General features: G+C 36.8%; 1 protein-coding gene across 9 annotated transcripts in view; it reads left to right on the top strand.

Moving 5' to 3' along the window:
- Nucleotides 1-24,156, top strand: part of WWP1 (WW domain containing E3 ubiquitin protein ligase 1) — a 176,164-nt gene that overhangs the window by 65,841 nt on the left and 86,167 nt on the right. For all 9 annotated transcript variants that reach the window (XM_056823349.1, XM_007488064.3, XM_007488066.3 and 6 more), the window contains 3 exons: nucleotides 6,206-6,296; nucleotides 15,263-15,401; nucleotides 20,541-20,665. In XM_056823349.1, the coding sequence (XP_056679327.1) occupies nucleotides 6,227-6,296; nucleotides 15,263-15,401; nucleotides 20,541-20,665 (334 nt within the window). In that variant the 5' untranslated portion in view covers nucleotides 6,206-6,226. The remainder of the gene's footprint in view (nucleotides 1-6,205; nucleotides 6,297-15,262; nucleotides 15,402-20,540; nucleotides 20,666-24,156) is intronic.

Raw genomic sequence — 24,156 nt, 5'->3', positions numbered from 1 at the left:
TCATTACATATAACAGTTTTTCAATTTCATCAATTATTTTTATTGTGCAGGCCATAAATCTCCATTTTAAAATTCTCACTTCTTTTTTAAAATCACTGTGAAACAAGGTTTTATGGTTCCTTATTCCTCTTGAATGTGATAGAGGATTACAGGGTCCTCTGTCTCATCAAATGTTGGATCATTTTCCTTTGTTTTGTAGCATTTTGTCATGTCTCAACTTGTTTACTACATCTAGAGGACACATTTTCTACTACCATCGATATTTTTCCTGTTTTATCTGCTTATTTTTAATTTGAGTTTTCTTCTTCTTGAAATCTGAGATCATTTCACTCTTCTTTTCCTTATGTTTCTCTATTACTTTCTGTCTCCCTTCCCCTTATGCTCATTTCCCTAGGGGCTAAATCTCAAAAAGTCACAGTCTCTTCTCATGGTGAGCAATTTATGGTACACTAGTCTACATCTATGCCTTAAGCAAGTTTTGCAGGAACAGAACTAGCCTTAAGTGATGCTTGCCTCTTTCCTTCAGCCATCCCCTACAAAAGTTTACAGGGACATTCTTTCTAATTTCTCTGGTCAGGGACTTCATACTACTGTCACCTTGGTGTCCTCTATAGCTTGGGATGATTTCTGTCATTTGGATTTTAGATCTCTGGAGCTTTGGGGGTTGAGATGAGATTGAGTTCTATATCAAGGTGTCTGGAGTGGAGTTCTGGGGAGGGGGTTAATTCCCCCATGATTCACTCTAATGAGCAGACAGGAGCTTGATGTTGGCAGAGTTCATGTGGCTTTATTTAAAGGTGTGAGTTGGGGGTGGGGGCCAACAGTGAGGGAATACTGCCTGGGGAGAGGCAGTATCCTGGGGAGAGGGGGGATAAGGTGAGAGAGAGAGCATGGCTCCACAGTCTGAGAGGCCTCAGAAGTAGTGGGTATGTTCAGATTTACTCAGCTCTGTTTCCATCTTCCTCTTCTCTGCTGACATATTCCTCCTGGGCTTGCTTGGATTAATTCATCATGTATTTCATTATCCTTTCTTCTATCTTTTTAAGTTTTTTTTCCATATGTCTAGCCACGAATTTGTGACAAAATAGCTCTTGAACAGGGTTTGTCCATCAGGGTCAGTCAAGGCTAGTACAGAATACTTGCTAAATGCCTCTCTTAATCTTTGTATAAACTCAGTTGGAGTCTCATCCTTTCTCTGTTTGATTACATAAACTTTATTCATATTTTGACTCAGAGGTACTGCTTTCCTTATCCCTTGGATAATCATCTGTCTAAGATCTCTCATATTTGTTTGATGGGTTGGCTCATTATTATTCTAGCCAAGGTGTCATAGAATATTTGGCTTTGCCATTGGGATCACCTTCTTCCTGGGTGTCCATGGTCCCATTCTCTTATAGCTGCTTTTCTAATCTGACCTCTTTCTTCTTCAATGAATAATTGTTTCATAATTGCCATTGTCTCTGGCCATGAGTACAAATTTGGCCCTGAAAATTGATCATCTTGATCAGCAACACCCACAGGATCTTCTAACAGAAATTTCATGTCCTTTTAAAAATTCTGAACCTCAGAGGCACTGAGAGGGGTGTGTAAGGGGTAAATTTAGGGGGTTTTGACTGAAATATAAATTTAGTTGGTCTCCAGGGATTAATTCAAATCCCAATAAAATACTCAAGTCAGTTTGGGAATTTTATGGTGATTTAATTAATATAGAGGGAAGGAATTGAGAAGAAGAGAGAGGGAAAAGGGTATAACATTTCTCCGGCCTAGCCTGAGCCAAGGGGAGTTCAGAGACGACCTTGCCACGAGGCCTTCTCCGAGATGAGGGGCCTCCTAGGAGGATGGCGTTTTCAGGAGAGGTAAAGGAAAAAAAGGAATCAGCCTAAATTCTGAGAGAGCTCGGGGAGACGCCTCACCTGACCTACAATATTAAGCTTCTCCCAGTTACTGTATTAAGGATGCTTACCACCAAACCTGGACAATAGCTGCAGCCACGCCAGGATGCAAAGATCAGATGAGAAATCAGATACAGGGGAGGGAGAGACTTTAATGAATCCCAAGTCTTCTTTGTGTCTTCCCGTGGTTCTTTTTCCTTCTCTGCTTCAGTAACTGTTACAGCCAATGCTCTGTCCCCTTCTGCCTCTTCTCTCATCACTATGCTTTCTACCTCTGGATGCCATAATGCAGCATATGCTATCTCCCTGCCATTTGTAAATTTTCTCCCATTAACAGTCTTATTTAGGTTCTTACAGACCGTATAATCATTAGATCCAAATTTTGGGCACAGAGTGTGTGTCTGTGTGTCAAACTTGCCCACTGAAAACAGCAATACTCAATGAATGTTCCTGGGTCAAAGTGTTCATTATAAAGGGGAATTTTTTCAAGCATTCAATTTAGCCTTTAAAGGACTACCCTTAGGAATTGTGTTCACTTCTCTTGTATGGATCCATGTCCTCTATTTTGGACTTCTTTTTCCTCTGGGGTGATGCCTTTTTGCCCCATTTTTCTGTCTTGAAATTTCTAATGTTGCTTTCTTTTCAGGCACAGCTTAACTTGGTGGCCCGTCTAATATTGTCCTATCTCTTGCTATTTTTCTCTTGTTGCTTCAGAAATGAAAAGGGTTTTTACTTTTCAGTTGCTAGCTCCCTATCTACCTCTATTTTGCTCTTTGAGCAAATAGACTCTGTCCCTTTTGGAAGCACAATTTATTCCCTTATCCCACCTAGATTTTTAGGACCGTATCCCACCTAGCTTTATCATTCCACATTCATCTTCAAACTTCCCTAATTAGACGTTCCCCTTTCTCCTGACTCGCCTCTTTCTCTGAGGCTCCATACACACACATTCATCCTGTTCTCAGTTGATCCCATCTTAGAGATACAGAACTACGATAATAAGGACTCCCCAATTCACTTCACTTGGTCTTTAAAAGCCTCCTGAACTCTGCCAATGAGCTATTCAAGCTGTGTCCATTCACACACAAGGGTAGAAAGAGAGGACACCTCCCCCTAAAAGGTTGCTGTTCATACTCATGCAAAATGAATGGTCTCAACATTAGAAGTGTTGGCTCTGGTCTTTTCTCTTGCATCTGTCATTCCCTGTCTGCTTTCTTGCTCATGGGGTTTTTTAGAAGCATACAGAAGCACTCTGATTAAACTGAGGCACTTCTATTGTTCTACAATCCAAGGCACTCCCCCATCTGTGTGGATTGGAATGGGGGGGTCATTCCCCCCATGAATCACTCTGATTAGCAGACAGGAGACTTGATGCTGGCAGAGTTCACATGACTTTATTCTGATGAGTTGTGGGGGAGGACAAGGGTGAGGGAACAGGGAGAGACAGTATCCTCATGGTGGGGGGTTACCTAAGGGGGGGAGGGAGGGAGAGAGAGAGAGAGAGAGAGAGAGAGAGAGAGAGAGAGAGAGAGAGAGAGAGAGAGAGAGAGAGAGAGAGGGAGAGGGAGAGGGAGAGGGAGAGGGAGAGGGAGAGGGAGAGGGAGAGGGAGAGGGAGAGGGAGAGAGGGAGGGAGAAAGAGAGAGAGAGACAGAGAAAGAGAGACAGAGACAGAGAGACAGAGAGAGAGAGAGGGGGGGAGAGAGAGAGAATGAGAGAGAATGAGAATGGCTCCACTGTCTGAGAGGTCTCAGAAGTAGTGGGCACAGATGCCCAGATTTATTACGAATTTATAGGGTTACCATGCAATGCTATCTCCTCTTTTTCTTCATCTGAGTGTTTCTTTATTTTGCCCTTTCCTTCTTCCTCCTTGATCTTTCCCATCCTTTACCCTCTCAGTGCTTTTGTATATTTCTCTATCTTGTCCTATCCTTCTTCCTCTAGCCTCCTTAATCTTTCCCAACACTTCTGAGTAGTGTAACATGAAATGCTATCTTATCCTATCCTCTATCTACATTTTCAAGAATATGGGAATATTCATTCGGTTTATAATTTCTCAGTTGAGTCAGATTTTGTTATAAGATTCCTCAGGTACCAACATTCAGGCTGTAACATGTCTTACTCAAGGTTATAACTTGTAAGTTTTGAGATTTCTCTCATAGAAATTAGGACACCCAAACTTCTTCCTAAAAGAAAGTGGGGGGTTATCTCTTAGCCACTTTTGAAAAAGTATATCAAAGGCCTATATTCGTATGTGTGTGTGTGTGTGTATGTATATAAATATATATATATAGTGCTGGAGGAGGGGGATTTTTCTACAATTCAATCCTAGTAGAGGGCACCTAACTTCACTAATTTTTCTATAGGAAGTTGCTGATCTATGATTACCAACACTAAATCAATGTATACTGGGGAATAAAGCACAATTTCATCTCACATGAAGGCCAGACATATGCCCTGTCCTCTTCTCTATATTCCTTTGCTCTATTGAAGAAATTTTTACAGCACAGAATCTTGCTGTGATGTTAGCCACCGAAGCCCCAACAAATGTCTATAGTATAGAAGCCAGATCTCTGGCACTAGAAAGAGGGAGAGGGATCAAAGGGTATGGTTGAATTTTAATGCAAGCCCATAGGTTGGTTATTTGGGTTTGTGTGTTCCTTGCTGTTGATAACATGATGGGGGTGGGGGATGGAGAATGTCCAAAGGGATTAAGGCCCCCACATTGGACTTGAATGGGAGGTTCCAAGGTTCTTTCCTTATGGTATTATCTCTCTACTATAGAATACTGCCAGGCAGGGACTAGGTTAAAAAAAAAGTAAACATAAAGGATAGATTCTGATCTACTAGCGCCATTTGAATACGCCCCAGTCCTGACTTTGAAGCCAACTAAAGAAGTTCCTCTTTATTTTGTGGTTGGTAGAACAAAACCATTGAGTATTCTCTTAGAATTTCATCAGTTAAGTTTTTTTCATATGGTTTTACTTCAGTTTTGATCTCTGAGAAATGAACGACAGACCAGTTAATGATTATTTTCTAAATACCTAACAACTCTGAGGTTTGGGTACTCCGGTTTTGAAATCTAGCAACCCTTCCACTTGAAGAAAGAGTAATAGAGACAGTTTAAGGGCAAAGTCATTGTCTCCTATGCCTTCTCACACCTTTTTTTGGTCCTTCCATATGTATATACAGCTAGTCAAAACTTCAGAGTGGATTAAGGCATGACTTTTGTTTATTTATGAGCATGTGTACATTCTCAGGAAAATGTAAACCTTCTTGAGTGTTTGAATTTCATTTTTATATGAATATTCATAGTACTGAGCATAATGCTTGCCACAATATAGGACCTGAAGCTGTATGATTCCTTGATTGATATGCATAGAACAATAATTTTCAGGCTTATAAATGGTGCTTTTGAAGGGTATTGTTCTTCTTTAATTTTGTCATGAATTTACTTCTACCAAATTCTTGTAGTTTCAGTTAAAAAATGGATTTTTATATGCCAGTACAATTTTTTGTTTCCAATTCTTTGTCATTTGGCATAGAGGAAAAATGAATGATAATTTCATAATTCCATGTTTTTTAATAAAGTACTTTTTCTATAGAAAATTGGAAAATATTTTCTTAGAAAATGTGACGGGGGGGGGGGCAGCTGGGTAGTTCAGTGGATTGAGAGCCAGGCTTAGAGATTGGAGGGCCTAGGTTCAAATCCAGCCTCAGACACTTCCCAGCTGTGTGACTCTGGACAAGTCACTTAACCCCCAATGCCTAGCCCATACCACTCTTTCTGCCTTGGAACCAATACACAGTATTGATTCCAAGACAGAAGGTAAGGGTTTAAAAAAAAATGTGACCGATTTTACGTGCATCACCAACTCCACTTAAGTTCGGAGTCAGACATTTTCTGGAGCTTTTTAATGACCTTAAAACATTTTTTAGGTGATATATTGAATATAGACATGGAGACAGTGTGATATAGAGGAAAGTGCTAGCTTTTCAGTCAGGAGTTAGAGGGACTCAGTTAAAATATTGACTCTTCTACTTATTATCTTATTATCTATGTGAGCCATTTTACAAACTCTTTGAAACATAGTTCCTTATATATAAAATAAATTGGACTAGATGCCCTCAGATGCCCCTTCTATCTCTAAACCTATAATCTTATTTGAAGTTTTATTTTATGAGAAAAGGAGCTATCCTCTTAGTTATAGTCTCAGCTTAGGCTAGCTTAAAAGAGTTCAAATAATATGTTGTGGTAAATATTACTCAAATACGTATTTTATGACAAATGATTACATTCTCTTTTTTAAAATAGGCTAAAACTGAATACTAGGAAATGGCCACAGCTTCACCACGGTCTGATACTAGTAATAACCAGAATAGAAGATCACAGCTTCAGGTGACTGGTAAGTTAACTATATTTATAACTATTTGTTTAGATTTCATAATTGTCAGTTTAAATTTGACTCTGTTTGATTGATAACATAATCCCTAGGGTCTACAGGATATTCAGGGAAAACTAGTATCTGATATGAGGGCTTGCCTGAGCCACTTATTTCTAGGTTATTTTCCTCCTTTGGTGTCCGTCTATCACCTGGTTCTTGGAAGCCTGTGACTCCAAGAAGCTGCAGCATTCATAGCAGCCACACCCTGATACATTTCTAAGCAGCCTGGCTAAACCAGGCAGGTTAAGAGAAACTGATGGGCCTGAAACCTTGCCTTGAGTATGTGGAAGGAGCAGATGAGAACAATTGTTCCAAAGGCCGTGAAAATGACTGAAGCAGACAAGAAGTCAAGGATATCCATTGCATCTTGAGCCATCCCTGCTCACCTCAACTTGTGGCTGTGAGAGATTGAAAAGATTGTAACTGATGACTTTGTGCAATTCTGCCTCATTTAAATACAATTTATGTGAGAGTCAGAAGACATCACAGTAATGGGAAAGTTAGCACAGTGCTTGGTATATAGTAGGTATTGCTATCATTCTATGACTTTTTGTCTTAGTATCTCTTTACACTCTCAAAAATTATTGAGGACCCCAAAGAGATTTTGTTTGTGGATCATAGTTATTGATATTAATTTGATAACTATTTAAAATAGTTATTCATTTTAAAATCATAACACATGTTACATGGTTAACAAATATTTTAAAATGAAAACTCTTCTAGAACAAAAAAAACCCATATTTAGTGACAAGAGTGGCATTATTTTATATATTTTTGCAAATCTTTTTAATGTCTTGCTTATTTGAAGACAGCTGGATTCTCAGATCAGTTTTTGCATTCAACCTGTTGTCATATGTTTTGGTTGAAGTATATGAAAAAATATGCTTTCCCAGATAATTAGAAAAGGAGGAAGTATTTTTAATAGGCAAAAAATGTCTTATGATTTTTTTAGAAAATACTTTTGACCTTGCATATTCCCTGAAAGAGTGACAGGAATTCTAAAAAGTCCAAAGATCATACTTTGAGAAACATAGTTCTTTGACACGGACAGAATAAAGACTGTCAAAGCTCTTGTTCTGGGCATGATGCATATGTTAATATATTTGTTGTTCAGAAGTGTGATTCTTCCTCACCCCATTTGGGGTTTTCTTGGCAAAGATACTGAAGTGGTTTGCCATTTCCTTCTTTAGCTCATTTTATTGATGATGAAACTGAGGCAAACAAGGTTAAATAACTTGCCTAGGGTCATTCAACTAGTAAATGGTCTGAGGCTAGATTTGAACTTGGGACTTCCTGACTCTAGGCCAGATGCACTATCTAGTGTGTCACTGAGCTGCCCCAGGTATATGTAGCCTATGATCAAATTGACAGCATGCTATAGTGGATAGATGGCTGGTCTTGGTGTCAAGAAGACTTGACCTCAAGTCCTGTCTCTGATCATGAATATATCATGTCACTTAACCTCTAAGGTAGTGCCCCAGGGAAACTGTAAATTACAGATGTGTTGCTGTTCTGCATGTATAGAAAGTTAAGAAAATTATGTATGAAACCCTTGAATTTCTATTAAGTATAGTTTTAAAATACGTATATTACTCTCATTCAACGTTCACTCAGCTAACAAAGTTATTTTTTTTAAGCATTAATTCTGACTGTGTCAGCTCCTCCCCCTGCCTGCCACAAACACCAAGAAAACTAGTGGCTTGCTCCAGGGAGCTATTACAAACTGTTTGTTGGGATTTTAAAGCTCTTCATTACTTTGCCCCTAACTGTCTTTATGTATTTTTATCCTTTATTCTTCTTCATACACTTTGTAATGCACTTATACCAATATATTTGCTATTCCTTATAAATAGCACCCAATGTGTTGTCTCTATGCATTTGTCCCATCTGTTTCCCATCCCTGGAATGTTCTCCCTTTTCTTAATTTTCCTAGCTTCCTTCAAAAAATGAGCTTAAAACCTACCTTCTACAAGAAGCTTTTCTCAGGCCCTCTGCTGCTAGTAACCCCTTTGAGATTATTTCTCATTTGTTCTGGTTGTATCTTTTGTATATTTAATTATTTGAATAACATCTTCTCCATTTGGAATGTGAAATTGTTAAGCTAAAGAACTTTGTTAGTCCAGTGGCTGGCCACATAGTAAGTGCTTATGAATGTGTTTCAATTGCTTAGTAGTAATTTGGAGCAGTCTTTCCTTTTTGTCTTCACTGATATTATTGCATATGACCATTGTGCCTCTTAGCAGATAGACTTAGGAGTTGGTACGGCAAGTAGATTTCTTCCTGTGTTCTTGTGTGTGGTTTCTGGCTGGATCTTTTACTATTTGGGGACCAGGATTTAGAGTATGGTCAAAAAGGAGCTGAGAAATAATTATCTTTACTGTAGATTTTTGCAAGGGAATTGGGCAAGGCTGACTGACAGCCTTCAAACCAAGATTCCACAGAGCTGTCTGGGTCAGCATTTTAAGGCAGCTGGAAAACTGGCAGTTGATACTCTCTCAATCAGGGATGCAGACAGAGAGCCTGTGTGGAAGTACCTTCAGGAAGGAAATCAACTTTGGAACTGGCAGACTTGGATCATCTTTAAGGAGAGGATGAGGGAGTGTTCCCTTTGACACTGGTGGACAGTGCTACAAGATGCAACATCAATTACTTCATGACTGAGTGTAATTTTTTTTAATCAGCATGTCAGTATCTTTTTGGCAGACTATAATATAGAAATACCTTTAGCAAAGACTAAAGACCAAAATTTGAATAGAATTTATGTTGTTCATTTGTTTCAGTCATGTTCTACTCTTTGTGACCCCTTGTGGGATTTTCTTGGCAAAGATACTGAATTGTTTTACCATTTCCTTTTCCAGATCATTTTATAAATGAGAAAACTGAGGCAAACAGGATTAAGTGACTTGTCCAGGGTTATACACCTGGTGAGGCCAGTTTTGAAGTCAGGAAAATGAGTCTTCTTGAAGACTCTAAACCTGGCATTCTATACACTCTACCATTTACCTGGCCCCTTGAAGAGATATTGTTTGAAGGACAGATAGGTAGCATAGTTGATAGAGTACCAGGCCTGGAGAATGGAGAACCTGGGTTCAGATCTCATCTAAGATGCTTGCTAGTTGTATGACTCTGGGCAAGTCACTTAATCCCAAATGCTTAACTCTACCACCCTTCTGCCTTAGAATCTATACAGACGGAAGATAAGGTGTTTTGGGGTTTATTTGTTTTTTAATAACCCTTACCTTCCACCTTTTAGAATCAATACTATAAATTGCTTCCAAGGCAGAGGAGTGGCAAAGGCTAGGCAATTGGGGTTAGGGCCACACAGCTAGGAAGAGTCTTGAGGTCAAATTTGAACCTAGGACCTCCGAGCCTTTAGGCCTGGCTCTCAATCTACTTTGCTACCCAGCTGCCTCTTCTCCCCCCCCCCCCATTTTTTGGGGGGGGTCATTGTTTTAAGAGAGAAAATATTGTTTGCAATCCAGTTAACTGAAAAGAAACTTGTAATTTTAGTAAACTTGAAGATCAGTACTATTTGAGAGTATGATGTGGCAGTTAAGAAAATTAGATGGTTTAAGACTGTGTTATGCATCCTGGTCTAGGGAGCTAGTCATATCAAAGTGTTCTTCTCTAGTTAAATCATACCTCAAATATTGTGCTCATTTATGGGTGCCATATTTACGGAAGTACATTGACAAATTTGATATGGTGTCTAGAGTAAATCAGGCAGGATGGTAAGATTTCTTAAGTTTCTACCATTTGCCAGTTAATTGAAGAAGATATGAATGTTAACTTGTAGAAGAAAAGACTTAGGGAAGATATGTTAGGTAACTTAGTGAAGAAGCCAGAAAGGTGAGCCAGATGGGAATCTCTGGAGATAGGTATTGGGAAGTAAGTTAAGTAGAATGGAGATGGCTAGTGACTGAAGCAACTAGCTTCCTTGGAGTAGGAAGTGGGGATGCTAAGATGAACTGGTCTTGAGGGATCTGTTGCTTAGACATAACAGTATTTCAAAATTTATAGTGGAGTTTGGTTTTAATATCTCTCTCTTTTTTTGAAATTACATACCTTAATTAAAAGATCTAAACTTGAGACATCTGGGCTAAGATGGCAGCAGAGTAGAAGCAAGGGTCTTATTCTCCTCACCACCAACCAATATAAAGACCTCAAAAGGACAAAAATCAAAATCCAATTATCTCAGGGGCTCTACCATAGGGCACAGCCTTGAAGGTAGGCAGCATTTGGGCACTTTCACTCTAGAAGGGAGTAAAATTACTCCTACCAAAGCATGAGCTGACCACTCCTCTCTCACTCCACCTATAGCATCAGAGTCAGTGACTAAGTTGGGGGTGGGGTGGGCTGGCTAAGGATACCACTGACTCACCCCCGAGGGCAGCAAGACTTGGGATCCCAGGAGGCAGAGGAACACGGAGCTTAGGCTCAGATAGGACACAGAGGGGCTATGCCCAGAAGATGTGGTGGAGACTGAAAAGTAGTCTCAGATCAAATACGCTCTATAGCTCGATACAGAGAAAGTTGCCTACCCTCCTCACTCAGACTTCTGGCTGGGAAGGGGAAGAAAAACTAACACAGTAATGGCCACCAATGCCCAAGAACTATAGTCTACACTCTGACCCTGGATAACTTCTATGGAGAAAAACAGAAGATTTCAGAGTAGACAGTAGAGAACAACAAACAAGCAAACATATCCAAACTTAAAAAAAAAAAAAGGAAATTGGTCACAAGTTGTTGAGGAATTCAAATTTGAGTTCAAGAACCAAGTAAGAAAAATGGAAGAAACAACAGGAAAAGTGGGAAATAGTTCAAAAAGAAAAATAACAGTTTAAAAAACAGAATCTCCCACTTGAAAAAGAAGCCCAGAATTCACATGAAATGATAAGCAAATTGGAGACCAGAATTGACCCTGCTGTAAGCCATAAAAAAGCAGGATAGACTAAACCGAAAAGGAAAAATGAAAAGATCATAGCTGAAAACCAGTCTTTAAAGAATAGAGTTGGGCAAGTAGAAGCTAATGATTTCACAAGACAGCAAGAATTAATAAAGCAAAGTCAAAAGAATGAAAAAATAGAAGGAAATATGAAATATATCATTGAGAAGATGACAGACTTGGAAAACAGGTCCAGGAGAAACAATTTGAGAATCATAGGTCTGCCTGAAAACCTAGAAAAAACAAACAAACAGAAACCGCAGCATCATATTACAAGAAATTATCCAAGAAACTGCCCTGATATGCTTGAACAAGAGGACAAAATAGACATTGAAAGAGTCCATAGCTCACCTTCTACATTAAATCCTCAAAAAACAACCCACCTCCCCACCCCCCAAGAATGTAATTGCCAAATTCAACAGCTTCCAAACTAAGGAGAAAATATTACAAGAAGCCAGAGAGAGACAACTCAGATATTAAGGTCTACCAATCAGGATTACATAGGATCTGTCAGCCTCCATACTAAAGGACCACAAGCCTTGGAATATGATATTCAGAAAGGCAGGAGAATTGGATCTACAATCAAGGATCACCTACCCATTAAAACTGACTATATACTCCCAGGGAAAAGTATGGGCATTTAACAAAATAGAATATTTCCTAGAATTTGTGAAGAAAAGACCAGAACTAAATAGAAAATTTGATATCCAAATACAAAATTCAAGAGAAACATGAAGAGGTAAACAAGAAAGGGGGAGGAGGAGGCTTAAGGACTTTAGTAAGGTCAAATTGTTCATATTCCTATATGGAAAAATGATATTTGTAACTCTCAAAAACTGTATTCACTATCATAGTAATTAGAAGAATTATTCATAGGTAGAGATTTGGGTACTAAGTGAATTAAGGTGACATGTAAAAAAGGGTGAGGATAGAAGATGGCACCAAGAGAAACTTGAAGGAAGAAGAAAAATAGGATAAATTATACCACATGAAGAGGCACATGGGAGGGGGAAGGGAAGAATACTACTAAAAGAAGGAGAGGAAGAGAGTGCTAATAAATAATACTTAAACCTAATTCTCTGTGGAATCAATTCTGAGAGGGAAGAGGAATTCTATCATACCCTACAGGGAAGTTGAGAAGGAAAAACCAAAGGAGGGGGGAGGGCAGGGGGAATACCTAAAGGGAGGGAAAGGAGGAAACCTTTAATAGACCCTAAAGAAAAATAAGAGGGGAATAAGAAGGGAGGGGATGGAAAGGGCAGTAAAATAAGGGTGGGGATTAGGGGGACTGATTAAAAGATCTAAACTTAAGAAAGGAATGTAATATCTTATTAAGGAGATATTGTTAAAAAAAAAAAGGTGGTTTAAAAGCATTTTAACAGGTCCCCTTATATTCACACCTCGTTAGTTAGCATGCTTTAATTTTTGTTGTCATTCAGTCATTTGTGTTGTGTATGAGTCTTTGTAAATCCATTTGAGATTTTTTTGACAAAGATATTGGAGTGATTTACCATTTCCTTTTCCAGCTCATTTTACAGATGAAGAAATCTAGAACAGATCCAAGTGACCCTCTCAGGTTCCCATAGCCAGCAAGTACCTGAGGCCAGATTTGGACTCAGGAAATTGAATCTTCCTGACTCCAGGCCCAGCACTCTATTCACTGTCATACTTTGCTGTCCATATTCCATAATATTTATTATTAATTAATATATTAGCAAAAGAATTAGTTAAGTGGCATGATAGATTAAGTACTAGCCTCACAGTCATAAAGTCCTGAGTTCAAATTTGATTTTAATACCTTAAGTCATTTAGGGATATGAGTATATTTTAATTAACAAATGAGTTTGCTTTATTTCTAATGTTGAGATTAGATTAGGGAATATATTAGGATAGATATTAGTAATTTGTGGACATGGGGTTCCTTGGAGAAGTGCTTTTCTTGGTGAGCTAATTATATGATTTCCTGCACAGTTAATTTTAATTTACTAGTAATTACAAAACAGGGTTAAGAATGTTCTCTTTTAAAAATTTTTTTGTCCACCTGTCTTCCTGCAAGCCCCATCAACAATAACAATTTGCTTTTTTTGTCATCTTTGCAAATTTTCTGAGTACGAAGTGAAACCTCAGAGTTGTATTGATGTTCATTTCTCTTATTAATGATTTGAAGCAGTCTTTCATATGGTTGTTAATAGTTTGTAGTTCTTCCTTTGAGAATGGCTTTTGGTCTTAAATATTTGTGTTACTTTTATATATCTTGGATATCAGGTGCTTGTCAGATATTCGAGGCAGTTTTTTTATCCTATCTTATTCTAACTATTGATTTCAAAATTTAAAAAATTTTATACAGTTCTAATTATTTTTATTATTTTTGTGGTCACTTTAATCTCTTGTTTGGTTAATAATTCTTTTCCCTAGCGATAGCTCTGAAATATACCTGATTTTGTTGGTTTGTTTTTTTAATTAAAAATATTATTGTTAACTTCTATTTTCATATGTTATATTCCTAAATATTCCCCCACCTTTCCCCTCTCAGAGAACTCCTCTAACAAATAATAAAAATAATGAAAAAATATCTTTGAAAATTGATTTCTTTAGAGGTAAATGACTTTTTTAAAAAGAATTTTAAATAAAACCCTTACCTGCTATCTTATAATCAATACTGTGTATTGGTTACAAGGCAGAAGAATGAGTAGTAAGGACTAGCCAAGGAGGTTTAAGTGATTTGGCATAGGGTCACACAGCTAGGAAGTGTCTAAGGCCAGATTTTAACCTAGGACCTCCCATCTCTAGGCCTAGCTCTCAATCCACTGAGCCACCCAGTGGCCCCTGGTAAATAATTTCTTAAGTGTAAATGTATGATGTTTAATCCAAATAGGGAGGAGGAGTTTGGGAAGAGAGACACGTTTTGATCTTCTCTGAAAGCAGTCACAACAATCAGTCTAATCCACCAAACATTCATTAAAAACCTATTACTTGTGTCAGCTAAGTAACAGAATGGGTAGAGCTCCAGGCCTTCAGACTGGAAGGACCTGGGTTCAAATATGATCTCAGACACTTTGTAGCTGTATGACCCTAGGCAAGCCACTTAACCCCATTTGCTTAGCCCTTGCTGCTTTTCTATTTTAGAGTTGATACTAAGACAGAAGAGTTAAAAAACAAAACAATAAATACTCGAAAGGCTATGGACTATGTCCTGAGATATGAAGAAAGAATGAAAAATAGTTTCTTCCCTATGAGCTTACAAATTACTTACGTATTAAACAATTAGGTTTTATAATGGATAGAGTGCTATTCTTAGAGACAATAGGAAATCACTAAAAATGTTTCTTTTTAAAATGCACATGTTTTAGTGATTTCTTTTGTCTTTACTTCACAATTATTGCAAGAATGGAGGGCACTCTTTTGATTCCTATAGTTTGGATTCTCTCACAACAAAGTTAAACAATTGAGCAAAAGCATCTGATTTAATGACTGAATCTTGGAATGTAAACAACACTCTATCCTAGTAGCCACCTACTTCTCATCTGTGAAGAAGGAAGATGATGTTTTAAAATCTCTTTTCTGGGACTTTCTCTAGTTTTTTTAATTACTTTGAATTTGACTTGCTTTTGGTGATACTTTAATTTACCTTACAATCAATCTGTTTTGGTTTTGCTCTGTATTTGATCATAGATTTCCCCCACATTTTGCATAATTTTTCATATTCATAATTTCTTACTGCATCATAATATTTGCTGAAGGTTATTAAGGAGAGAATTAACCAACATACTTGTGCTTGTATCAGATTTTTTTTTTTAACTGCCTTTTGTGAATGGTAAAAACTAGGTATTCGTGGTTAAGTGACTTGTCCAGGGTCATACAGTTAGGGAATGTCTAAGGCTTCTTTTATCAGATTCAGAGACATATGGGACACTGGTTGAATGAGTGTATTTGGAGGGGGTGGGTAAGATATATGCTTTATTAATTGTCGTGTTTCTATCAGTTTCTAGTGCCAAACTGAAAAGAAAAAAGAACTGGTTTGGAACAGCTATCTATGCAGAATTATCTGTAGATGGAGAAATTAAGAAAACAGCAAAATCTAGTAGTTCTTCTAATCCAAAGTGGGATGAACAATTAACCGTGTAAGTATTTTGTTTCAATAACGTGTGTATGTAAAATTATTTCACAACCAAATCCTACTCTGATATCTGATTATGGCATGGAGGTGACTAGGTTTTCAGAAGTCAGATGGTCTCACAGCTGTTAGTTGTCACAAGAGCAGTACAGGAACTCAGCAGGTGTCAAATAGCCAACAGGGTACAGGATAATCCAAACAACAGGTAGGATGTGAAGAACAAGCAGTCAAATGCCATAGGGAAAAAGCTAATCTCCTCAGGTCCACTCAGAGAGAGAAAAGCCACAGCCCCTCGGCTCAATTGTTTCTCTCCAATAGCAGTTGCTCTATCCCAGAATTCCAGAATTCTGCTATCCATCTGCAGACTCACACACATTACTTAATTTACCTATAACACTATTATGTGCCAAGCATTTTGCTACATGCTTTTCAATTATTTTGTCATTTGATGCACACTACAACCCTGGGAGGTAAACTTTATTATTAAACCCCATTTTATAGGTGTTGAAACTTATACAGATGTGAAATTGGATTTTTATTCACATCTTCCTGATTCTAGACCTGGTACTCTATTTATCTATTGACTGTGCCACCTACATGCTCTGAACCATGTTGGAAAAGCTTAGAGTATATTCATTGTGACATATTTGGTATTTTCCAAGGACCAATCTGCCTAAGCACAGAGAGGATCATTGCTAATAGCTGACCACTGGGTGAATAAAGTCTTTGTTGTAGAAACCAGGAAATAAAGGAAAACACAAAACCAAACCATGAAATTAAAAAAAAAATAGATTGCATTTAATTCAATGAACACTATCTCCTTCTGTGGACATTGTAGCAGAAAGGAGGGCAGATGGTGCTTAGAACTGCACGGTCTCTAGAAGAAAAGCTACTTAATTGGTATCTTAAATGAAAGATCATTGTCTGTCAACTTGTGTTTCCATGTACTACTGGAGTTATATCAGTATTTGAGTAAGATACATTTACTCTTATGTTCTCTATAGAGATAGTCAAATAAAGGAATTGCTTATTAATAGAGTTTATTTTATTGTATCTCCAAAGAAAACAAGAAATTTAATTTAGGGAAACATTTCTTCATCTTGCCTTGCAGTGCTATTAATAAGCAAAACCATAAAGACTACCATGAAGATAGTTGTAGCTTATGTTGTTGAGGAAATAAAAAAGAAAGATGAAATCACAAATTATATATTTAATATTCAGTGACAGATAAAAATTAGCAAAAGAGAAGATTTTGAAAAATATGTTGGAAAATATGACATGATTAAGAAATAAAAAGAACCAAAGTCTTAGAAATTTAGAAGCTGTCCAGTTCAGTCTCCTTATTTTACAGGTGGTCACATTGAGGCCTAAGGAATTTAATACTAGGTACTTAATAAAATGCTTATTGATTGATTTGACTGATGTACTTTACTCAATGTGGCCTAGACTAGGCTCCTTACCATTTAAGGAGGAAAGTTCTGGACTTTTTAGTCAGAGCACCTCAAGTAAATCCCAGCCTTGCTACTTTTTAACTATGTGACAACATAGAAACCTCATGAATAAATGATTGTCATCATCAAATTCCTGGACATTCCAGATCCGATTCTTTCAAGAACTGATAGTAGGGAACATCCTTTATTTTGCTCATCCCTTGAACCCTGTCTGGTGTAAACGCCAAAACTGTAAGGGTAATTTTTAGTGTTTTGACTTAAAATCTAAATAAGTGGTCTCCATGGGAAATTCCCAAATATGAAAAATACCCAAGTCAGCTGGGGATTTATGGAGATTTTAATTGATATAAATGAAGGAATTAAGGGAAGGGGGGAGAGAGAGAGACAGACAGACAGCTGAGCTGCTTACGCATAGTACACTATATAATGTCTTGCATTATATTTTTCTCTAGCCACATCCACGTCTACCCTGTGCACTTACATTCTTACAAATACACAAACACACATTTAAAACAGTTACATCTCTTTCCTGAGTTCCACATTCACATCTCCAACTATTAGATACTTCAAACTGGATGTCCTAGATATCTCAGACTCAGCATGTCTAAAACTTAACATCATCTTTACTCCCCCTCCCCCCCCAACAATCCTCTCTTCATGCCATATTTTACTGTTTCTATGGTCATAAGATTTCTCATGTTTGACCTCTTCTCTCTAATCACTCAGCCACCACTATAAGTCAGGTAGTAATTTTTTTGGCTATAGCAACAAACAAAGACTATGTACACAAATTTAGAGTGGTTTAATTCATGAAATAGATATCCACCCATATGAAATAATTTAGTCCTTAAAGTGACTAAACTGTACTATATATCAATAGGCTGATCTGTGGACCTCCAAAATACATCTGTTGTTCTCTTTTTCCTTACTCTCTCCCTTGTTTTTCTCTCCCCTCCCTCTCTATATCCCCCTATGACATAGACAGACACATGCATATGTATCCAGATTGATGAAATAACTACTTATGCACACATGCTTGTGTTCATATTTATTTTTACATATATTTATAATTAGCTAGGTAGCACCTTAGGTAGAGTGCCACACCTGGAGTCAGAAAGACATCTATTCAAGTTTGACTTTAGATTTTTATTATTTGTGTTACTCTAGGCAAGTCACTTCTACTCAGTTTCCTTATCTGTAAAATGGGGTAATAACGCCTATCCTCCAGAGATGTTATGAAGATAAAATAAAATAATTCTAAAGCACTTTGTAAACCTTAAAATATATATATTATATATAGTATAATATATATACTATATAACTATTAGCTACTTATTTGTACACAAACATATATTTCCAGATCTGTCTTTTTGTAGATCTGCATAGATCTATAGTTGTATATATTTATATTAAAAGAAAGATTTAGACATATACATATATGAATGTACAGGATGATAGCTATATGTTATATATGTGTAGGGGAAAGGTAATTAGAATAATGGATAGAGGCTTACATTGGAAATTGGGTTATGTGGCTCAAAGACTCATAGAGCTACCTGATGTTATGTGTTATGATTCAACTATTTCTAGGATTTGTGATTGCATCTGCACAGAGGTACTTGTTCCACAGTCTTTATGAATCGTGGCCAAAAAATTTATTACATAGTAACTAGTTATTTGTTGATGAACTTTTCTAGGTCAAGCTTGGTTATTCCTTAGACCTATATAGTCTGTTGTTCATAGATCATACATGAAGTCCATTTAGAATTCCTGACTAAACAACCATCTTGTGTGCTAATGTTAATGGCATTTTAATGAATTACAAGCTAAGATGAATCAGGAGTAATGTGATAATCAAGAAGACCATTGTGATCCTAGGCTGCATTAATAGAGCGATATTGTTTACAGTGAGAGAGGGAGGTAATTACACAATAAGAATCCATTTCAAACCAACTCTAGGATATTATGTTCAGCTTTGTGTGACACATTTTAGGAAGGACATTAACAAAATAGAATGTATATAAAGCAAGTTAAGTATGATTATGTGAGGGGATTGAAAACTACATCAAGTGTCAATATATTGAATTAACTGGCAATACCAAAGAGAAGGTTCCTTCAAATGAAAGAGGTATTAGACTTGTTCTGGTTAGACACAGTGAGCAGAAAAAAGAACAGTGGGGTAGAAGTTTCAGGAAGACATTTTGTGACTAGATATAAGGAGAAACTTCTTTAACAGTTATAGCTGTTCAAAAGTACATGGACTACCTTGAGAATCGTAATTTTTCTCAGAAAAAATAAAAAGGACTAGATGATTTCATTAGAAATGTTGTATGTACAAGTGCAGGTCTGATTTATTTGGCCTCTGAGATCTTTCTGAGATTCTTTGAGTCAAACTATATCTGTAGTATATTGTAGACATAAGGCAGTATTTTTAGTAATTCTAAATTATTAGACTATAATGTGACATGAATCACTGGAATCCCTGCCACTATTAAGAGAACAAGAGGAAGACTAGCACTTCAAATGTAATGTCCTCTTGTAGATTTATAGAAAGGAGTATTTGGACAAGAATGGCATTGGATGAATGTGTTGCAATGTGAACCTTTATAGGAACAACATTGATGTGGTCACAGGTACATATGAATATTAATATATTCACTAACAGGTACTGCAGGTATTCTTTTTTATTTTGCTAATTGAAAATTTATAGTTATTAGAGAAGTAAAACTGAATTTTTATTTTTGCATTATATAAGTTATATTGAGAGTTGGAAAGAACAGTAGTAGAGATTATATCTATTTAAATATTTTTCACGAATTGAGACCCAGATAGGTAGAAACATCTTAGGTCACACAGAAACTTCATGTCAGAACTATGATTCAGATCCAGGTCTCCATTCTCAACTCACTTCTCTATCCTCTATACTGAAAAAGAAACTTGCTAAGAAATTTAAAAATAGAAATATAATACCTTAAGAAAGTGTTAACCTAGGATCACTTTGTTTGGGGGGGGGGATTTTCCCCCCTATTTCTCAGTATCATAGATTAAGTACTATATAGTTAAATCACAGTGTTTATTTAATAAAGATTTTAAAACTTATATTGCCATGTAATTAATCAGTAACTAGTTTCAAGAATGTTACAAATTCCTATTTATATTAAAATAATGCAGTTATATAAGAAACTATTGAGTTTGTATTTTAACAGTCCAATTATAGATAATTCTTATCTATTCATCATTTATCCTTATTATATTATCATCATAATTATTATAAAAATGTGATTATCACATTTCTCCATTTTAAGTCCCTGTTTAAAGTTAAGTAGTAAGCAAATAATTCTTTTTAAATACTCTATTCTCTATTTCAGATGATTTATTGATTTAAACTGGGTTTTCCTAAAAATGAATGTGACTCTACTAGGCAATTATTATAAAGGAATTAATAATGGCATAGAAAGAGAGCTGGATTCAAGAGGGACCTATCTTTGAACGTTTTTCTTCTGCTGCATATTAGTTTTATGATCCTAGCTGAACCTTAGTTTCATATTTATAAAATGCGGAATAGTTAATTTTGCAGGATAATAGTGCGATTTTGTGATAGAAAGGCTTCACAAATATAAAGCACTATATTGATATAGGCTATTGTCATTCCTCATCTCTTGTATGTTTTTTTTTCTTCTTATTTTTGACTATAGGAATGTGACACCTCAGACTACATTAGAATTTAGAGTGTGGAGTCATCATACTTTAAAAGCAGATGCATTATTAGGAAGAGCAACAGTAGACTTGAGAGAAGCTCTTGAATTACACAATAGAAAATGTAAGTCTTATTCTAATTCCTATTTTATTTTATGTTTAAATTTTTTAAATTATGAGAGCACATCAGTTGGTATATTTATCATATATATGCTATATCTATATTTAATATCTTTAGAATACTATATATTGTTATGAAGTAACTTAAATTTTTAAAAGTGAATTTAAAAGCTTTTTAAGTAAATTAAAAATTAATTACTCATTTTTATCATTAATTCTTTGGATGATTTAAACTCTTCAACAGCATTCTTCATTTATTGTTTTTAGATGCAAATATGAGTGAGCAGGGAAATATGGGCGAAGGGAGGCACCTAGCTAGTACAGTGGACAGAGTACAGGGCCTGGAGCCAGGAATACCTGAGTTCAAATATCACTTAACTTTCATTTGCCTCAGATTCCTCAATTGTAAAATAGGAATCATAGTAGTACCTACCTGGCATAGTCATTGTAGAGTTGAAATGAATTAAAATTCATTAAGTCTTTTCCACAGGTTCTGTGGCATAGTATGTTCTTATAAACACATATTCCGGAGCTAGGTAGCTCAGTGGATTGAGAGTCAGGCCCTGAAATGGGAGGTCCTGGGTTCAAATCTGGCCTCAGACACTTCCTAGGTATCTGACCCTAGGCAAATCACTTACCCCCATTGCCTAGCCCTTACCACTCTTCTGCCTTGGAACTAATACACGGTATGGATTCCAAGATGCTATTTGACTCTACCTTATCAGCTAGCTGGAAATCACTTTTAGCCTAGAAAAGGCAGAATTATAGGCTATTGGGAGTCAAGATGGTGGATTAGCTTTCCATTTGATTTCTGTCAATTTAGTATCCAAAAAGATGGAAGGTAAGGGCTTAAAAAAATAAACAGACATGTCCTTTGCCTTTTGCAATATCATATTCCAAATTCTCTGCTCTTTTATAGAGGCAGCTTCTAAATCATAAGTGATCCTGATTGTGGATCCTTTGTACTTGAACTTTTACTTTCTGGCTGATTATAGTCTTTTTTTTCTTTGACCTGGAAACTCTCAGTTTTAGCTGTGTTGTTTTTAGGAGTATCTTTTTAAGAGGTGACTGAGAGATTCTTTCTATTTTCACTTTGTTCTCTAGTTCGAAGAGGTCTGGGTAATTTTAAGATTTCTTGAAATAGGGTGTCTAGGTTCTTTTTTTTTTTTTGGTCATGATGTTCAGATAGTCCAATGAATCATAAATTTTTTCTTCTGACTTCCAGGTTTTTTTTTTTCTGCTATGAAATACCTTCCCTTTTCTTCTTTTTTTTCCTTTAGTCTTTTCACTTCATTTTAACATTTCTTTTTGCCTTATGAAATCACTGGCTTGTATTTAGTCCATTCTAATTTTTAGGGTGTTTGTTGTGTGGGTGGGATTTTGTATCTAAGCTGAAATTCCCTTTCTAATTCCTTTACCTTTAGTTCTCATTTCCTCTTTTTCCTCACACATGTTACATTTATTAAAAAGTTTTTGATTCCTTTAAAAAAATAAAACTCTTGCTTCATCTCTTCCAGCAATTCTAGTTGAATTTGTGCTCAGGCTGTGTTTTTCTGAGTCATTCTCTTAATTGTTTTTGTCTTGATTGACCATGCCACCATAATAGTTCATTATAATGTGCTTCTTCCCCCCCCCTCCCCACTGTAGCAGTAAAAATTAGTTTTTCTGCTAAAAGTATTATATTTTTAGGAAGGTTTATTAAAGGTTAAGAAGTAAAGAAAATACAAAATAAGAAAGCACTTGTTTAGGCCAAGAGAGCCCATTCACAATCACTCACATCTTGCCTTCTAGGTAGAGAGTCGCGTGTCCTAAGAAACAGAAGTAGGAAGAGAGAGGAGTAGGCTTTACAGCCAGTTTAAATAGAAATTTTGATCTCGCCCAGGTGAGGATCTCAGTGAGATTAGAGGGCATCCTAGGAACTAGAGCAAGGACTTCTGGAAATTGAAGTCCAGGGTTCAAATCTCCATTTTTACACCACACACACTATTTTAGAATTTAAGGCCCAACTAGGCTCTCTAGCACTTCTAGAGGGAATGTATAGACTGGATCTATTGCAGCTTTCATGGGATAATTAAGTATTGTGTCATTCTAGTCTATCCAAGACTGGTTAGGGAAATGCAAGTTTTTAGTTGCTCCCAAAGTGGTCTTGTTCAGGATAAAGTCTGATTGTTGCCATCTTGGTTTGAGCTCTAAAATCCTGACCTGGGTTTGGGTTTGAGTAAGAATAGACTGCTTATTTGACTCTACCCTTATCAGCTAGCTGGAAATCGCTTTTAGCCTAGAAGAGGCAGAATTGTAGACTACGGGGAGCCAAGATGGTGGATTAGCTTTCTATTTGATTTCTGTCAATTTACTCTCCAAAAAGCAATGACAGATTGCCTCAAAACAAATTCTGGAGCAACATAACCCACAAAAATACAAGAGGAAGTAATTTTTCAGCCCAGAACGACTTAGAAGGCCAGCAGGAGGAATTTAGTACACCCGGATGGAGATGGAACACAGTGCGCAGGACTGGGCCTACAGCACCCCAGGCTTCCGGAACTCTCAGGAACAGATGGTAAGGGAAGGTTGGACAACTACCCAGAAGGAGATTTCAGGGAGCCCTTTGCTGCCGAGTGCAAGACTCTTGTTGCATTGTCCATATGCAGAACCAGGTCTTGGCCCTGGGGTGCAGTCATAGGGTAAGGAAGAGCACCAGCACACATTAGCACTTGTAGTCATAGGGAAACAGGGAACCTTAGTCATAGTTCCAAGGGGTAAAAGAATGTTTGGGGTCACAGACCAGGAGAATATTAAATATACCTCTTCTTATATCATACCACTTTGGAAGAATTGAAAGCAGATACATAGATTCCCCCGTGCTAGCTCTCAAGGCAGCTACACAAAGAATCTGAAGCTTAAAACAATACTCCCTTCCCCACAGTTACAGAGCTCAACTTTAACAGTCTTTTAAACTAAAAGGAAAAAGCAGGAAAATGAGCAAACAACAAAAAAAAGGAACTAAACAAAGTATCTTGGTGACAGGATAGTCTCAAACTCAGAAGAAGACAACAAAGTCAGTACTGCAGCATCTAAAGCTTCTCAAATTCAAAAAGAATTTAATGGAGGAATTCAAAAAGGATTTTAAAAATCAAATAAGAGGTAGAAGAAAAATTGGGAAAAGAAATGATTGATACAGGAAAATCATGAAAAAAGACTCCGCAGCCTGCTAAAAGAGGCACAAAAAATTACTGAAGAAATCAATACTTTAAGAAACAGAATAGGCCAATTGGTAAAGGAGGCAAAAAAACCCAAAGAAGAGAAGACCTTCTTAAATAAAGAGAACTGACCAAATGGAAAAAGATATTCAAAAATGTAATTAAAAAAAAAACAACCCTTCTTGAAAGACAATCGACTCTGGGAAAAGTTCACTGAGGAAAAGAATTCTTTGCAAAGTAGAATTGGTCAAATGCAAAAGGAGGTACAAAAGCTCACTCAAGAAAATCATACTTTAAA

This window comes from Monodelphis domestica, chromosome 3 (assembly GCF_027887165.1).
Source record: "Monodelphis domestica isolate mMonDom1 chromosome 3, mMonDom1.pri, whole genome shotgun sequence".
In the NCBI taxonomy this organism is placed as follows: domain Eukaryota; kingdom Metazoa; phylum Chordata; class Mammalia; order Didelphimorphia; family Didelphidae; genus Monodelphis; species Monodelphis domestica.
Note: the sequence above shows the minus strand (reverse complement) of the source record. Positions and strands in the feature narration are given on the sequence as shown.